General features: G+C 38.4%; 1 protein-coding gene across 3 annotated transcripts in view; it reads right to left on the bottom strand.

Moving 5' to 3' along the window:
* The window catches only part of PPP2R2C (protein phosphatase 2 regulatory subunit Bgamma), a 193,354-nt gene that overhangs the window by 126,493 nt on the left and 46,761 nt on the right, over window positions 1-20,100 (bottom strand). Inside the window, exons 1-2 of one of the 3 annotated variants that reach the window (XM_074147137.1) lie at window positions 16,749-16,761; window positions 9,106-9,189 (exon numbers count right to left, since the gene is read on the bottom strand). The exons of 1 other annotated variant lie outside the window; for it this stretch is intronic. In XM_074147137.1, coding sequence (XP_074003238.1) covers window positions 9,106-9,175 — 70 coding nt within the window. In that variant the 5' untranslated portion in view covers window positions 9,176-9,189; window positions 16,749-16,761. Of the gene's footprint in view, window positions 1-9,105; window positions 9,190-16,748; window positions 16,762-20,100 lie in introns of those variants that run through there. One more of the 3 variants, XM_074147136.1, reaches the window with a different exon arrangement.

Genomic DNA, 20,100 nt, shown 5'->3' with positions numbered 1-20,100 from the left:
ACACTGACATACATAGACCAAAACAGCCCGTGAATCATACGGGACTTGAAAAACTTAGTGCCCTACATATGAGCTCTTCCTGTCCCATCTCCCAGTGCTGACACTTCTACACAGCCATACTAATACTTCTAGATTCGCATTTCAAGCATAGCAACTGTAGGGAATACAGACACACCAGAAAACATATACTAGCAGTCATCCACAAGACTTCTGTGGGCGTAACAGAGACGAAAGGACGAGTGCACACAACAACCAACAAAGTCATATTCACATTGCACCCGAGCAATGAGAAGCAACACCATCTATATGACCATTACTTGGCTCTTAGCATCAGGTGTTCTAGGAATCTCTGTAAGACATGTAATCACTTACAGGTACCTATTTCAAAGACGCTGCCTATGTGAATTCTGCTTTGAACTTCACTGCTGATTAAAGAGAATATACTTGACCTAAATCTTCCATTCAAACGAGGACTACAGAATGCACATCTGACTTCATCTTGTACTGGTTATTCCCATATCACATTTCTGCATGCAGAAATGAAAGATATCAAATTAAGCAGGGTGTCAAAATTAACATGTAGTATGACGAGTTTTTTGTGCTGCCTTGGTAGCCAATTTTGCCCCGCATTTCCCAGTCCACTGTGTCTATTTGTTGAATTTTACTAATTAATTATTACTGAATTTTTAGTTGAATCTTTCTTTTTATCATATCATAATGTAGGAATAAAGACATTATTTCATAAATAATTTCTGATAGAATGACAGACAGGGCCTGATTTACAGCTACACATTTGAAAACCCTGGAAAAATTTATTAAAGACCTTGTGCCAAGTTCTATCATAAATTGAAACCTCTCAAAGTCAATAGAACGTGAGGTTGCATTGAGTGGATAAAGTTTAGAAATAAATTACTGAAAATTGGTGACCAGCTCACTGTTTGAGAACTATTCTTATTCTATTTGAAATACTCATTTAAAGTCTTAGAATAAGGAGAAATAATATGGATTCATAAAAACAGAGAGAAGGAAATACACAATGATTTATTTTTAACTGAACACTGATGGTCTTTGTTTTTTACTAGAAACTGGCACAACAGACAGAGCATGCTATGGTTGTCTTAAATGCAATCAGTGCTATCACAGGGCAGCATAACCTCCAAATTTATGAAAATGGTGTTATTTTGCACAGTCATCAACTATTTGCAAAGCTTGAGTTACATGAAGTTCTAATCAGACTTGAGTTGAACTGGAACTAGATAATAACTATCCTCTGGTAATAAACCAACTCTCAGGCCTTTACTTTCTTCTATACTCTGCCATAAGTAAAACACACACAAATGTCACTGTATTACACACAGATGCTGCCAGCTTTTTCTTTTCTTTTTCAAACAGATGAATCGGTAATTATGAAAGAAAAAGCACTGCTATATTTAACAATACAATTCGCAAACCCCTGTGATATTAATAATTCACAAAAGTCACTGAACTACATGACATGTTGTGCTGAAAGATTTTATTAGGAATTAAGTGTCTTAAATGTACATTTTTACAATTTGTATTGGCACTGGCAAAATACATTTGCTTAAATGCTCTCATTTGTATTTAAGCAATAAAAGTAACAGGTGCAATAGTTTTCAGCACGGAAACATTTCTGAGAAAAGGAAGTCTTTTATCATATATAAGGCTGCCTTGCTAGGTGGGTTTGGGTTTTTTCGTTTGTTTTTTTTTGTTCTTGCTAAAGAACTGGGGAACTTTCACCAGGAACCAGTAATATAGACTATATTCATTACTAAAGGTAAGCTTAGAGTTGATTTAAGAACTACAGAAATTGTTGATGAAGAAAGTTCCACAATATGGCTAGAAGTGCATTTAAAACCATTTCTTGTTTAAGAAACAAAAAATGCCATAATAATTTCCACTATTTTTCTGAGATAATTACCTACTCTACCATCCATTCCCTGGGCAAAACAACTACACTGATATTATCCAGCAAACACCTTGCCTTCTCTTAGCAAAGCCTTGCCTCCTCTATATAAAGCCTTACTATGGTGGATGAAATAAACTGTGGAAGGAAAGTCTCAAAGACCCAGAAACTAGTAATGATGTAGTAACACAACATAAGCAGTAATGATTGATTACCTTTTTATGGCTGTAATAAAAGATACTCACTTCTTTTTCTATTATAAAATATTCAGTGTTATTGTATCGTGTTTCACATTTTAAACTGATGTAAGAATGACATCTATTATTCTCTAAACTCACCATTTAAATATATGATGCATTGTCGAAATGTCTGAGGTCTACATGGAAAACAAAATATATTGCTAAGTACAGTTTTCTTTCCATAATGATATGTATGCTAAATAAACTGCTCCTGTGGTGAACGATGACACTGACTCTACCTGCACGGTGTTGTTTAGTTTTACATTATTCAATGCTTTTGAATGTCAGTTTCCATTAGAAAGAAATCTGGCACAGAGAAAGAGCTTGTATAGATCACATTTTAGGCCTGCATTTTACCTTACACGTACACTGTACTGTTGACCTCCTGAACTTAACATTTTTAAGGTTTATATGTAGCTAAATCTATTACATATAGTAGTTATATTATTAAATATACTATCAACATTTCTATTTATAATGTTTCTCGTTCATATTTGTCTATTTATCATAATATATGTATATCATAATAATATGTATGGATAAACTGCATATAGACTAAATTGCTGAAACTAACTGGTCTTTCGTGCCACTCAGACATTGCTGGCACCTGAGAAAAGCCCCAGATTGGCACCAGGTTCTTTTGGGGCTCTGCATACCTACTGTCATGGAAGCAACTTGGCTTGTTTATCACGTAGCTAATACTGTAGATGGTTCTTTTCCTTTGTTAATGCATCTTATCCACTCCTCCAGGACCTCTAACACACATAGTTATTATTTAGTTACTGAGTGGGAGATCATCTGTTCATTATACATGCATGCAAAGAGAGCCAAGGTTGCCATTGGTCCCTGGGGCAACCCACCAAAACCAGTGCTCCCGCATTAGCACAGGATTTATGCTTGTGCAAATGGGGAAGACTGCAACTCAGTTTAGTCACTCATGGTAACATTTTACAGGATACACATGACACCAGTGAATAATTGTCATGTGGGGACATGACATTAAACAGAGATCCAAACCAAGTTAACCCCATGGCTTTTAAGCATGTCCTGCAGCTCTGAGTGGCCTGAAGTACTCTCTTAGGGCGATATAGCAGCCAGTCTTAAACTAACCTCTTCCTTGAAGATCCAGGTCTTTAGAGGAGGCAGTAACAAGTTAACACTAACATGTTCCTGCTCTCTGGGAATGCTGGGAACAATAAATTAAGAAACTCCAAAGTCCCAGTCTAGGGTCAAGTGTCCTAAACCTACTCCTGATTATGACTTCTTCAGAAAGCAGATTTGGCAAGTAAAATAGATACGATGACATTATGAATGCCTAACTGATGTAGTAGGAAAATTCTATCTATGGAGTACTTTAAATGTGTGGCTGGTACTGTACAGTGATACGCTGATAGTGTAATTCACTTTGGCTAAATCTATATTGCTTTTTCCAGGCTTGGCTGAATGAATTGCTGCCCCACATTGCCCATAGTGGATGTTGCTTTAAACGCCCACGCTATGCAGATCCAAGCTTTGGGTAGTACCACTGTTTGATTTTCCTGCATGCTGAACCAGCAAACATTTCAGGCTTCAATGCAAGCCAGTGCGAGAGCCGTGCTCTAGGCCTGCCTCCATGGCTTCTCCCAACTAAGCTGCATGAATAAGGATTACAAAGTCAGCAACATCACTTGGATGGAATAAACCTTACTAATCCAAATCTTCAAGGCTACCCACAACATTAATCTGAATAGCATTGTGAAAGAAAGACAAACCAAATCTGTGCACAAAAAGACATAACTACATCCTGCTTAACACGGGGCAAAGTTATGCTTTTAACAAGGTTTACCACTGTTCATACTTGACTTGAGGAAAATAAATAAATAACACAAATGACTAGAGTAAAAATAAGCAATAATTTCTAGGGTGATTCTAAAACTGTTTCTAAATGAGTTTTGTAAAAAGATAAAAATCATCAATATTCGCAACATAAATCCTGAATTGTTGGAGGTTAAAAGTTACCTCTTGTACTTTTCTTTATAAAATTGTTAACAGTCATTCTCAGAAATAAGTGACCAGACCGCACTGATGGTGAGCCTGAGCCACTAGAGCAGTACCTGTTCGCTATATTCATCCAAGTACTCTCAGGTACTCAGCTCTATTCAAATTATATTTGAGATGTTTATGGAAGAGAAGTTCATAAATAAATTTCTTCTTGGCAGATGAAAGCGGATAATTTCCCTTAACTTTGATTAATGAAGAACAGAGATACTAATTTCTTGAGTTAAGGGGAAAAAAGCCCCCAAAATCTGTTTTCATTATCAGCAGAGGATTTTCCTTTAAAATTGTTAGGAAAAAAAAAAATCCTTTTTACATCCTCCATAATAAACGTTTCACATGGTTATGATTCAATATGTTTTACACTACACTGGTAATTCTCATTATTCTTCAAATATCACATTTGAGGAGGTTAATACACCATTAACATGATTAACTTTTTAATAGAAGTTAAGCCACATGGAACCAATCTGCACCATTTGGCCATATAAATGACTAGATAGCGAAGGTCAACTTCTGCCCCACTGCACCTGTGCATCTTCACTGCCTTCACTTCAGTTTGCAGACCTAGACCAAGAGAGGAACTTGTCTCTCTCTAGAAACTGAGAGTATATGAAACTTTTTATTTCTTACCAAAACAGGGATAATCCATAAAAAGTCAGGGCTAAATCAATATGCTAAACATGTCTGCATACAACCTGCTGAAAGCTTTTGCCACCAGAGAAGCATTTCTCCAGATAAATTTGGGTTCATGGATATGAATCTCATCCTTTAACACAGTTTGGTTAGGACAGTGAATTTTGTTCATCATTTCTCTGTCAATCATTAAATCCGTAAAACACAAAGTAGATGAATTAACAGTGCAGTTGCTCAAAGGAGCAGCACCATCATTTCCCACAACTTTTTGCCCCTGCCAGATATACAGTGGCCGTACCATGCAATTCACTGTTCTGAGTCGGATCCTGTGTGGCTGATCCCAAGGTCCCGAGACAGCAAAGGACATCAGCAGCCCTGATTTTATTCAATTTTACCAGTAATCTTAAGCACTGGTAATGTCAAAGGAGCTCTCAGACTGAAGGATATTCTCTGCTCCCAAAAGCACACAAGCCTTTCCCCTCCTTTATCCCTTCCCCCAACTCACTGTCCACAATTTTCTTGCCGTCTCCCTTAACAGACTTTGCCTGTAAGTAACGAAGGTTCATGTTTCTCCCATCCAGCCCATCTTCTTCCCTATGTTACACTGTGTCTCCTTCTCTTCTCTGTTCTTCTAAAGGTGTTGTGGAAATAACACATTTTACTGACACAACACCTCCTGGGAAGCTGGTTCCCACAGCTGGGGTGCAAAAGGCAATAAAGATAAAACACAGCTCAGCAATGAATCACAAGCCTGAACAGATCTCAGAGGTCATCTAGTCCATCCTTCTGCCCCAGGGGAGGCTCAGCCATCCCCATGTCATTTCTTACAGACAGCTATGTCACCTGCTTTTAAAAACTTCAGTGGCAGAAACTACTCAAGCTCCTTAGGCAATGTATCCCCGTGTTTCACCACCTTCACGTTAAAAAGTTCAATCTTTCCTCACAGGTCATATTTTCTAGGCTTCAGGCCTTTCTCCTCTTTCTTTACAAGTCTCATCAAGTCTTTTCTGTTTTTCCCACACAAATAACTACAATTAAAGCAGTTTCCTTCAAAAACTACTTTTGAAAGTGATCATTGAAAAACTTACTGTATATTGCTGCTGGAATTAAATTGCCTTTTTCCATTGTGCAACTGTGATATACTTTTAAGACTTACAATGACAAAATTATTCAAGTCGTGCTTGTTTCAACTCCATTGGCTTTATTGAAGATATGCACATGTAACAGGACAAACAAGTCCAGGCAGTTATTGTTGTCATGTGTGTGTATAATGCCTGTTACCAGAAACAGTACAACATCAACAGTAAAATGTGAACCATCAAATGAAGAAATTATTGAGATTTAAAAATAAGTTCAATTTTCCATACTCAAGCTAAAGTCACGTTTCATAGAGATAACCCCAATGTTACAAAATAACGACCTATCAGAGAGATGAAATTCGACTTTGCTCAAGTAAGTGGGGTCGTTAGCAACTCGCTACATCCACTAGGGAGAACAGAACCAACCAGGTTTGGCTCACATTTTTCCTATACCCTGTGAATTCAAATGTCACCCAATTTTATTTTTTTTAAATCACTGAAGAAATAAAAAATTAAGAGAACTAAAGCAATACTGTAGTTAACCCACATCTTCTTGATTACTGTTGGCTTTACTTTCCTCAAGGAATAGAGAGGAAGAAAGTGCATGTATAGGTCAGAAATACCTCCTTTTATAAATGAATTTAGTCTGCTGCACGGAGCAGCAAGGACAGAGGGCACCCCTTACCAAGATTTAAAAACTCTGAAAACAGAAAATTGTAGTTATTCACAGACAACAAGAAATCAGGAACTTCTCCAATACACTGGACACAAGGTAAAGTATGTCTTTGTTTTAAATAGTGGATTACAAAAGCCAAAAACCCCAGAAGGAAGACTTGGGTTTGGCCCCACTAACATTATTTTCCAATGTAACAAAGCATTAGTGCCTGCAACTGTGTTTCTATATGTATGTTACTACCATACAGGCAGCACCAACACATCATAGGATCAAATGCAAGGACTGCGAAAGGACTTTAGGCCTTTACAGATGAGAAGTACTAAAGGCTGTTCCATGGAGGCAAAGCTTTAAACAAAAATAGTAAAAAAAAAGAAAAAAAAAAGAAGAAAAAAAAAACCAAAAACTCAACCACAAAACAGAACAAACAAAGCACAAGTTAAGCACCCTGTTAATCTTACATATTCATTATGCATTTTAAATAAAGTATATTAACGAGAAATTACAATTTTTAATGGTCCTCTTTGAGCTGAATGTGTCCCTGGGAAAATTTCACAGATAAATTCATTCCCTCATGATTTTCACCATTTTTTAAAAGGTGTGGCAATGTCAGATATAACAGAAGTGAAGAATTTTATTACAGCTGACCAACTGAGCATTCCTGAGAATACACAGTCAGAGCTGAAGAACTAACACTTTGCTACTGAAGGTCTCCCATACTTCATCTACCTCAAAATCAGATGCCAACATATTCACAATGACTTCTGATCACGGGGAAAATATAATACATGTTGACACTGATCCTCAAGGTATATTTTGACTCATTTCAGACAAGCCACGCCATTTGCAATCATGGAAGAACATCTGGCCCTTGTGATCCAAATATCAAGTGAAGATAAAACATGAAAAAAATCTAAAACGTGCATCAGCAGTGTCCCCAAAAGTACTAAAAATCTCCATCTGATTTTTAAAACACTCATAACATACAAAAGAGGAGAATATTGATTTGCAAAATCCACAGATTTTATACATTTTCCTCAGATTACAAAACTGGCAGACTTGAAACTCCAAATTTTAACATCACTGCACATGCCCATTAAATATACATCTGAATCTCAACATGTAGCAAGTACACTGCAGTAATTATATTGAGCATTTTGCAGAATCTAAGGCATAAATTTGTAAATTTAAGACAACGTTTCTTCAAATGTTATTACAGATGACTACATCTCAAAACATAAATCATTATTCAGACAAAAAGCATTAACCAAAAATTCAAAACAAATTAAAAAATGCACCCAAACATGAACCCGAATGCAAAGAATGTCCTAGAGGCAAGATTAGCAAACAATCACACCAGCCAGTGGGAACAGTTACAGTACACGGCTTTTTCAATTTTTCTTCTGAAAAATCTGCTTTGTGCTCCCAGTACAGCAAAATCATCCTGCTGCTTTCTACAGCCTAAAAAAATGCAAATCATCAATAATCAAGAGAGCATCAGCTGATCACATTTCAGGATGCAGCATGGGAGTATTAGGTGACCGAGCATTGATCAAATGACGACAGAATCTGGAGACTGAGTCTCAAGTAGTATTGGTTGACCCTCATGTTAAGTATGTTCATATTATATAAGCCTACACTGAAGTACTGTTTCTGCTGCTGCAAGTGCTGTTAAAACTCTGCACACACAAATATATTTGCAAAGTCGTGCACCTACAAATACATTCCTTCTGTTGAATCAATCAATCAATCTTAAAATGGCCTGCTCTTAAACCAACTTTCTGGCAAGGAAATATGGATCAGTACCTGACCCAACCATTTCACTGGTCTCAAGGTAAATTCGCTCAGCATTTAATGTGTGTCACCTGCAGGAAAATTCCTTTTTATATAATGAGCTACCAGCCACTGAGTGATTTAAAATGAAGGTACCTTTTCCTTTCTCATGTACCTTGCACATACACAGAGGATGGATAGAAGGCAGCAGTATTTCAAAAGATTATGCTTGTACATCCCTTCTAAATGTATACGGTTCTCCAGGGAACAATCAACTCAGCAATGTCTGTGATGCTCAGGCTATAATTACCAAAATGAGATGCATAACCTTTATTACACCAGCAAACAGTTAACTTTACAGATTATTTCTCTTACTTTAGTGCTCTCAAACCTTTCACCTTTTTTTAAGTATTCAGCTGCTTCCAATCTTCCACATTGCAGCTCCTGTGCATTCAATGCCAGGTACTGCACACCTCACTAGCACAAACTCAGCACAATGCAAGACCTTCTTCAGCCCATATAGTTTCAGACACTGCCGTACCATGACAGAATGCCTTTGGGATTTAGCAAATTCAAACATATTCTGCTGCTACATCACACAGAAAAACGCCTTGAAAGTCTCCCTGTTTAAAGAAAAAAAAAAAAAAAAGGCAAAAAAAGCAACAGCCTACATCTCCAAACATGACAGTGCATTCCTGGCATAGAATATGCAATGCAAGAAGAGAATAACGACAGTATTTATGTTACCTTCAGTCACATAGTTGTGGTCTCGAAGAAAGCTGTGGTTAATTTTTCGTGTGTCCGTGTCCTCGCCCATTTACAGCAGGATTACTCAGCATGCCTATCCGCAGTGGACTGATAGCATCAGCAGAGGTCGTCACAAGAGCACCATCCATGCTGCCACTGCCTAGCAGAGGCGGAGAACACACTGGGCTACTGAGCACAGCATAATTAGAGCTAGTGATGCAGCACAGATTTGGGTGGGGGGGAATAACGATCGGAAGAGAAAAAAAAAAAAAAAAGAAAGAAAAAAAAAAGTAACAGGAGAAAGACGGAGGGAAAAACGGCTCCGATAAATTATGAATGCAGAAAGCCAGTAGGGAGCTTGCGTGAAGGGAATACAGGCACTTCTCCCGCAGTTAAAGAATAACCCAATTGTTTAGTCAGGTACTCCTTAAACAAGTGCCCACGCAGAGTCTCCTCCAAGTGCCTGCTGCTGGGGATCTTGCTGGATGCTGTAAAGTGGCAATCAGCGTACTGCAGCAAAACCCGCCCGGCGAAGGGCTCTGATTGCTGTTGCTGCTACTGCTGTCATATGCCTGTGCTGCATCAGAGCAGGCCCCTCCCAGTCAGCCGCTCGCTGCCCAACCGCACAGGCTCTGCATGTACTAAAGTGAAAAATGAGACTGCAGGTAATTATTTTAGCTCTTCTGCTGGTAACAGGGGCAACGAAAAAAATTAAGGGAGGAGATGTGGGAGAAAAAACTTCAAGCCACTTAAATGGGGGTGCACCGACACGCACTGCACACCGACCTGCGACCACAATATTGTGCTGGTTGATACTGTCATATGCAGCAAAAGCAACAGTCGTTCAGTGTCAGCCTGTATAAATATTACTGAAATTGCCAAATACCTGCCTATGCAAATGGAATCGTTAGAGGCAAGGCAACCATTTGGCAAAAGTGAGATAAAATAACAGTTATTTATCTTTTTTTTTTTGCCAGTTTTTTAGATAAAAGACAAATTACAAAGTATGGAAAAAAAATGAGGTCAAGAAAACAATCTCTGCAGCTTCCCTGTACCAGGATTGAAGGCTGGACAAAGGGAATGTTTGCAGGTTCCTGGGGTTTTCTTAGACCCACTGCTTTCACTCACTGCATTATCCCATCACCTTGAAATAGCGATGTTTAAATCTGAATACTCAGAAATAGGAAAGCAAGTAGAAGAGGAAAATTACTCACTTGCATTACAAAATAAAGCTTGTTCTTTAGTCCAAGTGTTTAATGGCCTATATTACAGCAAAATTCTTTCAACTGAACACACAAGCAGTTTCCTTAAACTTTCAGTATCTGCTCATGAAACCATGAACTGTTTGCTGCAGAAGGCACGTATTCTGAAAAGGTAAAAGCACCACTGAAGTTTAGAAATTTAAACAGAAAAACAAATGGCTGCATACCAAAGCCACCACTACAGAATGAAAAGGGAGTACGCAATCGCAAAACCAATTTAGAGGGCAGAAGGATGGTCCTGCGGTTTAGGCCCTGGAATTGAACATAAAAATATAACTCAGGTGTCAGCATTACTACAGCATTTTGTGTAATCCTGCATGAATCTTGAACAGTTTTTTGGTTTTGTTTTTCTTGCTTTTTAACGAAGCTAGGGCATATGGTTCTTGAAGGTAAATTCAAGTACTCTGCTATAAACAGACACGTGACTTTGGAAAAAGTCGAGAACTACGTAATAGCCAGCTCAGGGATAAGCATCTAATTTCAGGCTGAAGTAAGGTTGGGAAAGAAAGAAGAATAGCAATGGAATGACATTCTTCCCCTTCTCATTGATGAAGCAAAATAAAACAGAACCATCTTCAACCTGACAAGTAAATATCATAAAATCTTCACACTTGAGGAGGTGGGAAAGTACAAGTTATTCAATGCTTGCACCTGTATAGAGCACGTTTTATTTATATGCAGGTTTTGTAGATGACAATATTAGAAATGTTATTTCTGCATTGAGAGCAATCAATACTGTGGTGGTACCAAGAGATCTCTAGTGCCTGCCCTATCCTCTACAGCCATTTGCTGCCTTTGCCCATGCTTGTTCATGTACCAAATCCTTTCAACTCCAGGATATCCTGTCTGCTTACACACTGGTACCATCAACTTTTCAAGGCTGTACACAAAACCAATTCCCTTTCTCAGTTTAGAGGGTAAACATGCCAGCAAGCAACACCAGACAAACCAGGACATGCTGCCTCACAATCAGCAACGTTTTCCTTATGGATATAGAATCACAGAATTGTCTAGGTTGAAAGGGACCTTTAAGATCATCTAGTCCAACCATCAACCTAACTCTGATTAAAAAAAAAAAAAAAAAAAAAAAAAACACCAAAAAAACCCACCACATCACTAAACCATGTCACATGTATGGCCTGGGAGATAGCTGAAGGCTTATGTACAAAGTGGTATCTCAAAACAAGGATCCAGTCCTGCCAGCACCTTTGTGTGAATAGTGAATTCTATTATTGTGACAATAGTGAATTCTATTATTCTGAATTTTCCACCTGTTGATTGGAAGCAAGTACAGCATCAATATTTGATGTCAATACTAGCTACAGTTCAGAAAGTAACTGTGAGAACCTGTAAATATAATGAATGAGAAAATATACCTTGAATTTAATTGAAATGAGGAAGGAGGCATCGCAAATACCGATATTTATTTTGCACAAAATGACCCTAATCTATGTGATGGAGCTCGTTCATTTTGCCCTTCCCTGCCACATTATTTTATCATCTTGGGTTTGTTATTCCAAAGACCAAAGGGTCTGTGAGCAATCCACATGGCACATGAAATCCCGACTCTACTGAAGTCAGTGGCAAAGGGCACAACAAACAGCAAGTTTACACTCAACTATTTAACGCCATGGTTAGACCTGTCTGGCTCAAGAAGGCACTTCCCTTCAGTGTTTGGGCAGGAAATAGTCAGTGTCTGGTCTTAGAAAAATAACCTAGGATGCTTCTGTTAGGAACCTAAGCTCCCTGTAGTGTAGCATTTGGAGGGCAATTAAGAGCACCTGAATCAGAAACCTCTCTTCCTGCATTTTGTATATTGGATGCTTGAGTTTCTCAGTCAGGTACCCAAGTTAGACAGGCAGCATTAAAGAGTGTGGATTCTTTTGTGGAGGTCACACTGAGCAGCTTCCTCCCATTGCTACGATGACCACTGAAACTGGAAGAAATGTCGCTTTGCAGGGCATTTGATTCCCAAAAATCAAGCAATATAGTTAAGTAAAAATGTATAGAAATAATCTACAGTAGTAGAAATATCTACGATTATATGGAAAACGAGCGTGTGTTCTCTCCTTTCCAAAGAAAAAAAATTACATAGAAAATTTACTCTTGAAAATAAATAGATAAAAAGAAAGTAAAATAAAATTACATGAATGATGTGTAAAGTCTCAAAAAAGCCACACTGACAGTCTGTGAAAAACCACTACAAATCATTTTCTTGGTAAATGCCTCTAAATTACTGTGACCAGGGTGTCTGCAATTTCTACAGTGCCTGAGAGAACGTTCCTGGTCTTCCACATGAGCTCAGCAATCATTGCCCCTTATTTGTCCTCAATCAGTTGAAACTTTATGATTTCTATGGTCTATCATTTTGAGCCTCCCCCCTTATTTGTTAGGTGTAATTTAAGCCGTTAAAGAGTGTTTTCATTTATTCTAGGAGCCAAGTGGACTTTCTTTGTGAAGTCAAAATAATAACTCCCATCCAGAGATTATTTTTTTCCTCTCACCATTTGAATTAGAGAGGTTCATAGACATCTTCCTTAGGTATCACATACGGGTCAGATCATGCTTACCTTGTTCTTCCCACTCTTAAGTTAAAAAAAAAAAAAAGGAGGAAAAGAATGAGGAGGAAGCCTTTAACAAAAACACTAGACAATATTCCCTGTGTGCATGCAAATTCTTCCCTAAGATTATGAGCCAAATCCTTACTGTGTGGCAAATATTAGTAGTCCACTGACTTAAGTAGGTCAGTTCACATGAGAAAGATTAGCAAAATTCTGCTCTGAAGTTGTAGCGCAATGCAAATTTGTGAGACAACGTTTGTGGATAACTAGCTGTAGCATTTTAAAATGCTACTTATTATCAATCCCACTGATAACCTACATAAATTGATCTGGTCAAATATCCAGGGAGAGGGTGAGGGGAAAGGAACCTTTGATCAAAAACATATTAGTTATTTGTACTTTCACGGTAGTTCACAGTTCTACTCATAAAACAAGTCACTAATTGAGCTGAATAGTGTACAAACATAGAAAAAAAAAAAAAAAGAGTACCCTATCCTAAAGAATTTACAAGAAAACTATAAAATGGCAGAGCTACATACAGATCAGCAGAGAAATGCAAGTAAACGGCGAGTCAGTAATGAGGATGGAGTCCTGGTTTTGAGATTTCTTCAAAAGAAGGTCATTAGAGACTTTGTGGAGGGCAGCAATAAACAACAACCGGATTCAAGAGGTAGAAAAATAACTGCATAACAAGAATACAGTGAGCTTAGAGGTAAAAGGAGGAATACTGGCTAGCAGGTCAAGAGCTTTTTCTTTTTTTTTTTTCTCCTCCCCAAAGATGGAAGAGACTAGGCGTATTAATTTGCATTCTAGATGTTCAGTGAAAGTGTCAGTGGAGAGTGAGAGGTAAGGAAGAAAGTAAAAGACAAGGACAGGCGTGACACAGGTGCCAATACAGTCTGCTGATGTCAGTAAGGAAATAGAAGAGTTAAAAGGAGCACAGCAAACACAAACTGGATCTGTGCCAGGAGGAGAAAAACCCCATGGAACAGAGAAAGAAAATAATTTGAGGAGAGCAAGAAACCTGTATTCCACTTTGCCAGAGTTCTGGGGAGAAGGACTGGAGAAAGGAAGAGGTAGGAAAAGAAAAAAGGAAGGAGCCAGAAATTGAAGCAGGAGGCAGCCAGTACCCTGAGGAAGGAATCAAAATCAGCAAAGATACAAATGGGATTGAGAATGTAAGATTCGGTAACAGCGTAGCCTAACAGTGGTCAGGAACTGAAGAAGACGAGAACAAATCTTTGGATAAATGATTGTTGATTGCGTTCGATCACTGCATTTCCATCAGGAAGCTCTGCAGCATGAGAGAGGGAAGAAATAGGTGTCAGAAGGCAATTGGTCCTGAGGGTTCCTGTATGAACCTATACATAAACACCTGTTGAACAAATGGCCAGCCTGTTTGCTCCTGCAGAAAGTTTTTGTTCTTCTCTTAAACACACTCTCACAAAGAGCTTCTATTTAGCTTTGTTAGACACTTATATCAGAGCACAGCCTTTAATAATTTAAACTCTCAATATTTGTTACCTGAGCATCGTCAAGTACTCCAAGACTCCATTTTACTACTCTCAAATTCATCACTCAGACTGAATTAGAACAATTAAGCTTGAACTGCAATTGAAAGAAATAGTGGTTGAATACTTAAATATCTTCTTTGTCTAACAAATCTTTTCATATACAGATGATTCTGTATTTCATTTAGTAAAACACAATGACTTTAAAAGAAATTGAACTGAATTTTGAATTAGCATAACAAGAATTAATTCTTGTTAAAGAACAACAGATTTAAAGCACTGTGAAGTTAAAAATCCTTAAGAAGTCACACAAATTGCACCAAAAGCAGACTATCTTAAACATTACCTTAATTTAATGTTTGCGTAGTCATTGGAGGTTTTTTAGTGCTTTGACAGAATTTGCTTCTCACTACATCCTAACATTGCAAACTGTAAAACAGGCCGAACTTTCTCTTCTCATCTTCAAATGGAATAAGGTAGCACATACAATTAGTCAGCTACAGAAAAATACAACAAAATATTTAGCTAACCCTTTACAGTTATATTTCATTGCAATTGAATTTGCTCACCAAAAGGGAATATTTATGAACCAGGTGCTCTCTCCCTTTATGCATATCCAATTTATGTAGAGATGTAAAAGCTTAGCTACTGATTTCTTCAGTTAGGCCATCAGCAAATTAGCTTTGCTGTTTACTTATTTATTCATAATGTCCAGCAAAATAAGATTATATAGTACAGTCATACTTCTGTTCAGAAATACTGGAGCTCATTGGCTGCCTTTTATTTAAAAGGATAAAGCAACAAGGAATTAGGATGTGATGAAAAGGTCCTCCCCTAGTTTTCCTCCAACCCTACTGCGCATGACAGAGAAGGGACTCAGAGCTCTGGGTCAGGGATAAGATGGCAAATCCACTCCTTTGGCTTTGAGTAGTTCTACTTATATTTAAGAATGGTAAGTTTAAAATAGTGGTTTTCTCTGCCATCTAGTTGTGTCTTTTACTTCTATCCAGAATGAACATTTAGTCTGGATCATACCCTTCCCTGTATTTGAAACTAGATCTACGTTGCAAATTGCCCAAGCTAACTTGAAACAAGTTGTATCTTAGAAATAGTCCAGTCCTGATGGCAGAGACCTTGGCATGAGCTGAATGTCTTAGAGAGAAGTTACCCTACATGTGATTGAAGGAGCAATGGTACAAACATCTTCCCACCATTGCTTATTTTGAAGATATTCAAGTACATCTCATTCCATCATGGCTACTTGCAAAGGAATTAACCTAATAGCTTTCTGATAGTAATGAGTGATATCAATGACTCTGATAGGAATTTGCCTTAAAAATAAAATTCTGTATTCCCATACTTTTCTGAATAGTCCCCTTTATATTTGTCTAGTACCCAAATATAACATAATATACAGCACTACCATGCAATTCCATTTTTGATTCTTTGACAGCTAAACAAAAACAGATACTGCCAAAAGTTAACATAAAAAGTAGTAACGGAAAAATTACATAAATCATAGCTCACAAGTAAAAAGTAAATAAATTTGTCTTCTTCTAACATCTCAACAGTAATTGTTTAGAATCTTTACATTTATAGCACTTAATTTATATTACAATACACACTCTCAGTTACTGTGTATTAAATTGAATATTTAATATTAAAAATTATGATGTAGCCCAACAATTCTGAAAAACCCAATAGCTGCTATCATAATTGCAAAATACTCTATTATTCACAAAGGGGAAGTTTCTTCAACACACTACCTTTTGCCATGTTAAACCTAAAAATAACACCTCCCCACAAGAAATAATTTATTTTTAGCCTACATACTCTAGACACAGAATAAAACTAATGCCTCCCAGCATCTGGCTTTTTTAGAGAGCAAGCAATTAAAAATTAACATCAAGTAATTTAAATTGCAGAAGCTGACTTCCTTCAACATCTTTCACCCTATCTGTTCTGGTGAACATTGTGTAAGGATCCTTAGCAGAGTCAGTGCCACCTTAAGGTTTGCAGAACGCCAGAGCACAGGAGGAACCGAACCCACACTATGCTCATAGTTTTTCACAGAGGAACCGGCAGTTTTGCTCTTTGTTGTGGTGTGCTGGTGATAGTGGTGGAACTAACCAATATGGCCTAATTTAACAATCTTTTCCACAACTGAGAGAATGCAGCTAGGATATCGGGACATAATGGTTCCTGCAAAAGTCCCCCTGAGGCAGAAGAGATGCCCTGAGCTATGACATCCCTGTGCCCCCAGGGTGCCCCCCTGTGATACAAGCTCCTCTCAAGGGCCAGTGTATCACTTTGGCTGGGAAGCAGTAGGTTTCCCCATCCTATCCCAGCAGCTGCGTATGCCACAGCCCCTTCCTTGCTCCATAATGGCACATTAATCCACAGTCTCGCAACCCTCCACTGGGCACTGCTTTCAGGTGTTTCCCTCAGAGAAAGGAAGACACTGGAAAGATAAACAGTTTCCTATCTACTGGCTTGAGTGGTCAGAGCAAGCCTGCAGCCACAGAGCCAGACCTACCAGGCAGAAGTCCTAGTAGCATCGGGCAAGAGGGAAAAGTCCTGAAGGGCCCAAATCCTGTGAGCTCACAACCTTGGATGGCACTAAAACACCGTGTTAGCAACAGCATCTTTGCCTCAGCCTTTAGTGGTTTAAAAATCACATCTAAACCAAATCCTGCAATCCATCAGCTAATGACTGCAAGGAACCAGTTAACAAGAGCATGAAGAAATTCCAGTCAACAGGAACGGAGCAAGTTCTGCATAGTCTAGGGACAAGTTTTCATTTGGCAAATTTCAGAATGCAGTAACAGATTCCAGCAGGATCTAGGTTTAACTAGAGAGATGGAAAGCAAGGTTGCAAAATGATAGGGGAAGGAAAGGCAGAAAGAACAGGCAAGATTCCAAAAGGAGAATCTGGAAGTTCTCCCAGAACTTACTAATTTGGAGATTAAGCCTATTCAGTGACTGCATCAGGAATGGGAATAGTGGTCCAAGGGAAAAGCAGAGGACAGGGAATCAAAGACCAAGCACTAATTCCGTCTGTGAGGCTTTAGCCATGTCATTTTCCTTCCTTGTGCTTCTTTTTCACTCTTCCACTGTCGTGCCTATTTAAACCAAAAATTACATGGGCAGAAACACTATCTTCACTAATAAAGTCATCAAATGGAGACTGATGGAGCACCCCTGAGTGATGTTCATACTTATGAGACACTGTTCCCAAGTTAATAAAGCTCATCTGTTCCTAAAACGAGCTTCGTGTCCTTTAAAACACGAGGCAGGTAATTTACTCCACAGCAAACAGCACCACAGAAAAAGATGATCTTGAAACTACAGCCTCCTAGAAGAAGGGTTCAAAACAAGTCCCAAATAGAAAACCTACTGACAGGGCCTGTCACTGCCATGCAAGCCAGGCACACTGATGGACAAACAAAACTGAAGCCTGAGGAAGAAGGCAGGGTTGGGGACAACTGTTGAAATAAATGCTTCCAGATTAGCCTTTACTTACAACAAAGGTTACTCTGCTCCCAACAGTTTCTCAAATTGAAATACAAATATAAATATATATATATATTCCAAACAAAAAATAATATGTTGGGGTTGGTATCAATGCATTACATGCTGGAGAAAACATACTATTGATTTTACAAACTTAATTTAGCTTTATATTTTATACAGATGTTCATTAACTTATAAACTTACAGCATCACTTGCATTACCTTGTTAACGCTGCCTGGTTTGTATGGGACACTGTCTCTCTGAAGGGATACTCTCAGAGAATCCTCTGAGTGACAGCATCCTCTCTCTGAATTACCTGACAACAACATCAGCAACTCGCCACCATGTTCTGCTGTTGTGAAGGGGAGAAAAACTTTTGAAACTTATGCCTTTGCATGCAAGCCTATAAAATCACAATGCGTGCAGTATATTCAAACCAACATTGTCATGACATCCTTTTATGCACACAAAAAGCAGGAAATCTATCTATGCTACTAAAAAATTATGAACCTGCAAAGCAGCAATATGTCCTAAGAAGGATAGCTAAAATCCTGCTGGAAATATCTGGAAATCATGAAGGGAAGGTATTTCGGTGGCCGTTCATGATGAACGGATCCCAGGCACCAGAGCATGCAGCGCTAGAGGTTGCTGATGGGCGCTGTCACAACAGCGGAGCCTCAGGAGCTGAACTGTGTGCTGGCTCCCCAGCACTTCACCCAGCACGCTGTCAGAAATGGTTTCCAGACAAGACCTATCACTCCATAGCCAGGCAAGGCAGCAATTAAAAAACTAGCCTCATACCCTAAGACAAAACAACCCACATCCCAAGTAACTTTGTAAATGTCAGGCTCTGGAGTGGGATGTGAAACTAGCTAGGACAGGAAAGCCTAAAAAGAGATTAATAGAGAACTTGCAAATACACACATGGTGTGAAATAATTATAAAATTGTCACTCGAAGGCACTGGGCAATCCAAAGAAATTATGCTATAAAACACAGATCAGAAAGTGGCCTGAAAAGGACTTCAGAGCAGGGATACAGGCACTGACAGAACTCCCTTAGACTTTGAAGACATGCTTGTGTGCATGTTTGTGCAAGAAAGGAATTGGGAAAAGAGGGAGGGAGCCTATGAGAACACTATCCAAACCCATGCTAAGGGTCACATACATCCTTCCTGAACAGCAATGGACTAAAACACACATTTAAGCAGTATCCTGATGTGGCATCTGTGTGGTGAGGCTAATACACAGTCAAAACACTGCAAAAGGAAAACAGTTTCTAAAATAGCTTCCAAAAATCAGCATTCTGAAAGGATTAAGCTGTTAAAGTATAGAAATCCTGGAGAGATGGAGTTTGAACAATTTCAACAGGAAAAAAAAAATCAAGGGAAAAGACATCAACATAGGTACAAAGAGACAAACTTTCTGGGTAAGATCAAGAGAAGAAACAGAGGAAATTCTTTTAAATACTATGAGCTGTCATAATATATCAGAAGCTGCCTGAGAATTTTTAACACCCCCTAAAATATTTTTCAGACAAGCAAATAATTAAAAACTAAATCAAATTAGCAGATTGCATTCGCTTTCACATTAAAAAGCAAACCACAGCCACTCTTCCTAGCATTTTGCTAATTCAGAACTCAAAGTATTTCAGGAAATAATAATTCAGGAACACTTCCTGCACATGGCAAGTCTATTAAATAAAATCAACATACAGGCTCATTTATTAATGTCTTTGCATTCTATACACAATCATACAAAGATGACAGCTTTGACGGGAACTTAGCCCAAAAGACTATGCTTTCCACAAGACTGCAGACAAACGACATGGCACATGACAGGGCATTCATCCCAATTCCTTCCTTCCACCAATGTGCTTAATTAATTCAGATAGGCATAGCGCAAACAGGTTTTTCTCCAGCATTACCTTACACCACAAGGAGTAGTTACATATGTCTCTGTTCTACAAAAACTAAGGAGACGTGCAAATCCAGTAATTCAGGAGCACCTACAGACCCCAGCCATCCTTGGCCAGTGAGAAGGAACTGTTGCAGAACAAACAAAAAAAACTGTTCTAGAAAATGATACAGTGCTAAAGGTTTTTTTGTACATAAAATTTACTGCAATATTGTTGGTACAGCCCCAAGAAA

Source organism: Numenius arquata, chromosome 5, assembly GCF_964106895.1.
Source record: "Numenius arquata chromosome 5, bNumArq3.hap1.1, whole genome shotgun sequence".
NCBI lineage: Eukaryota > Metazoa > Chordata > Aves > Charadriiformes > Scolopacidae > Numenius > Numenius arquata.
Note: the sequence above shows the minus strand (reverse complement) of the source record. Positions and strands in the feature narration are given on the sequence as shown.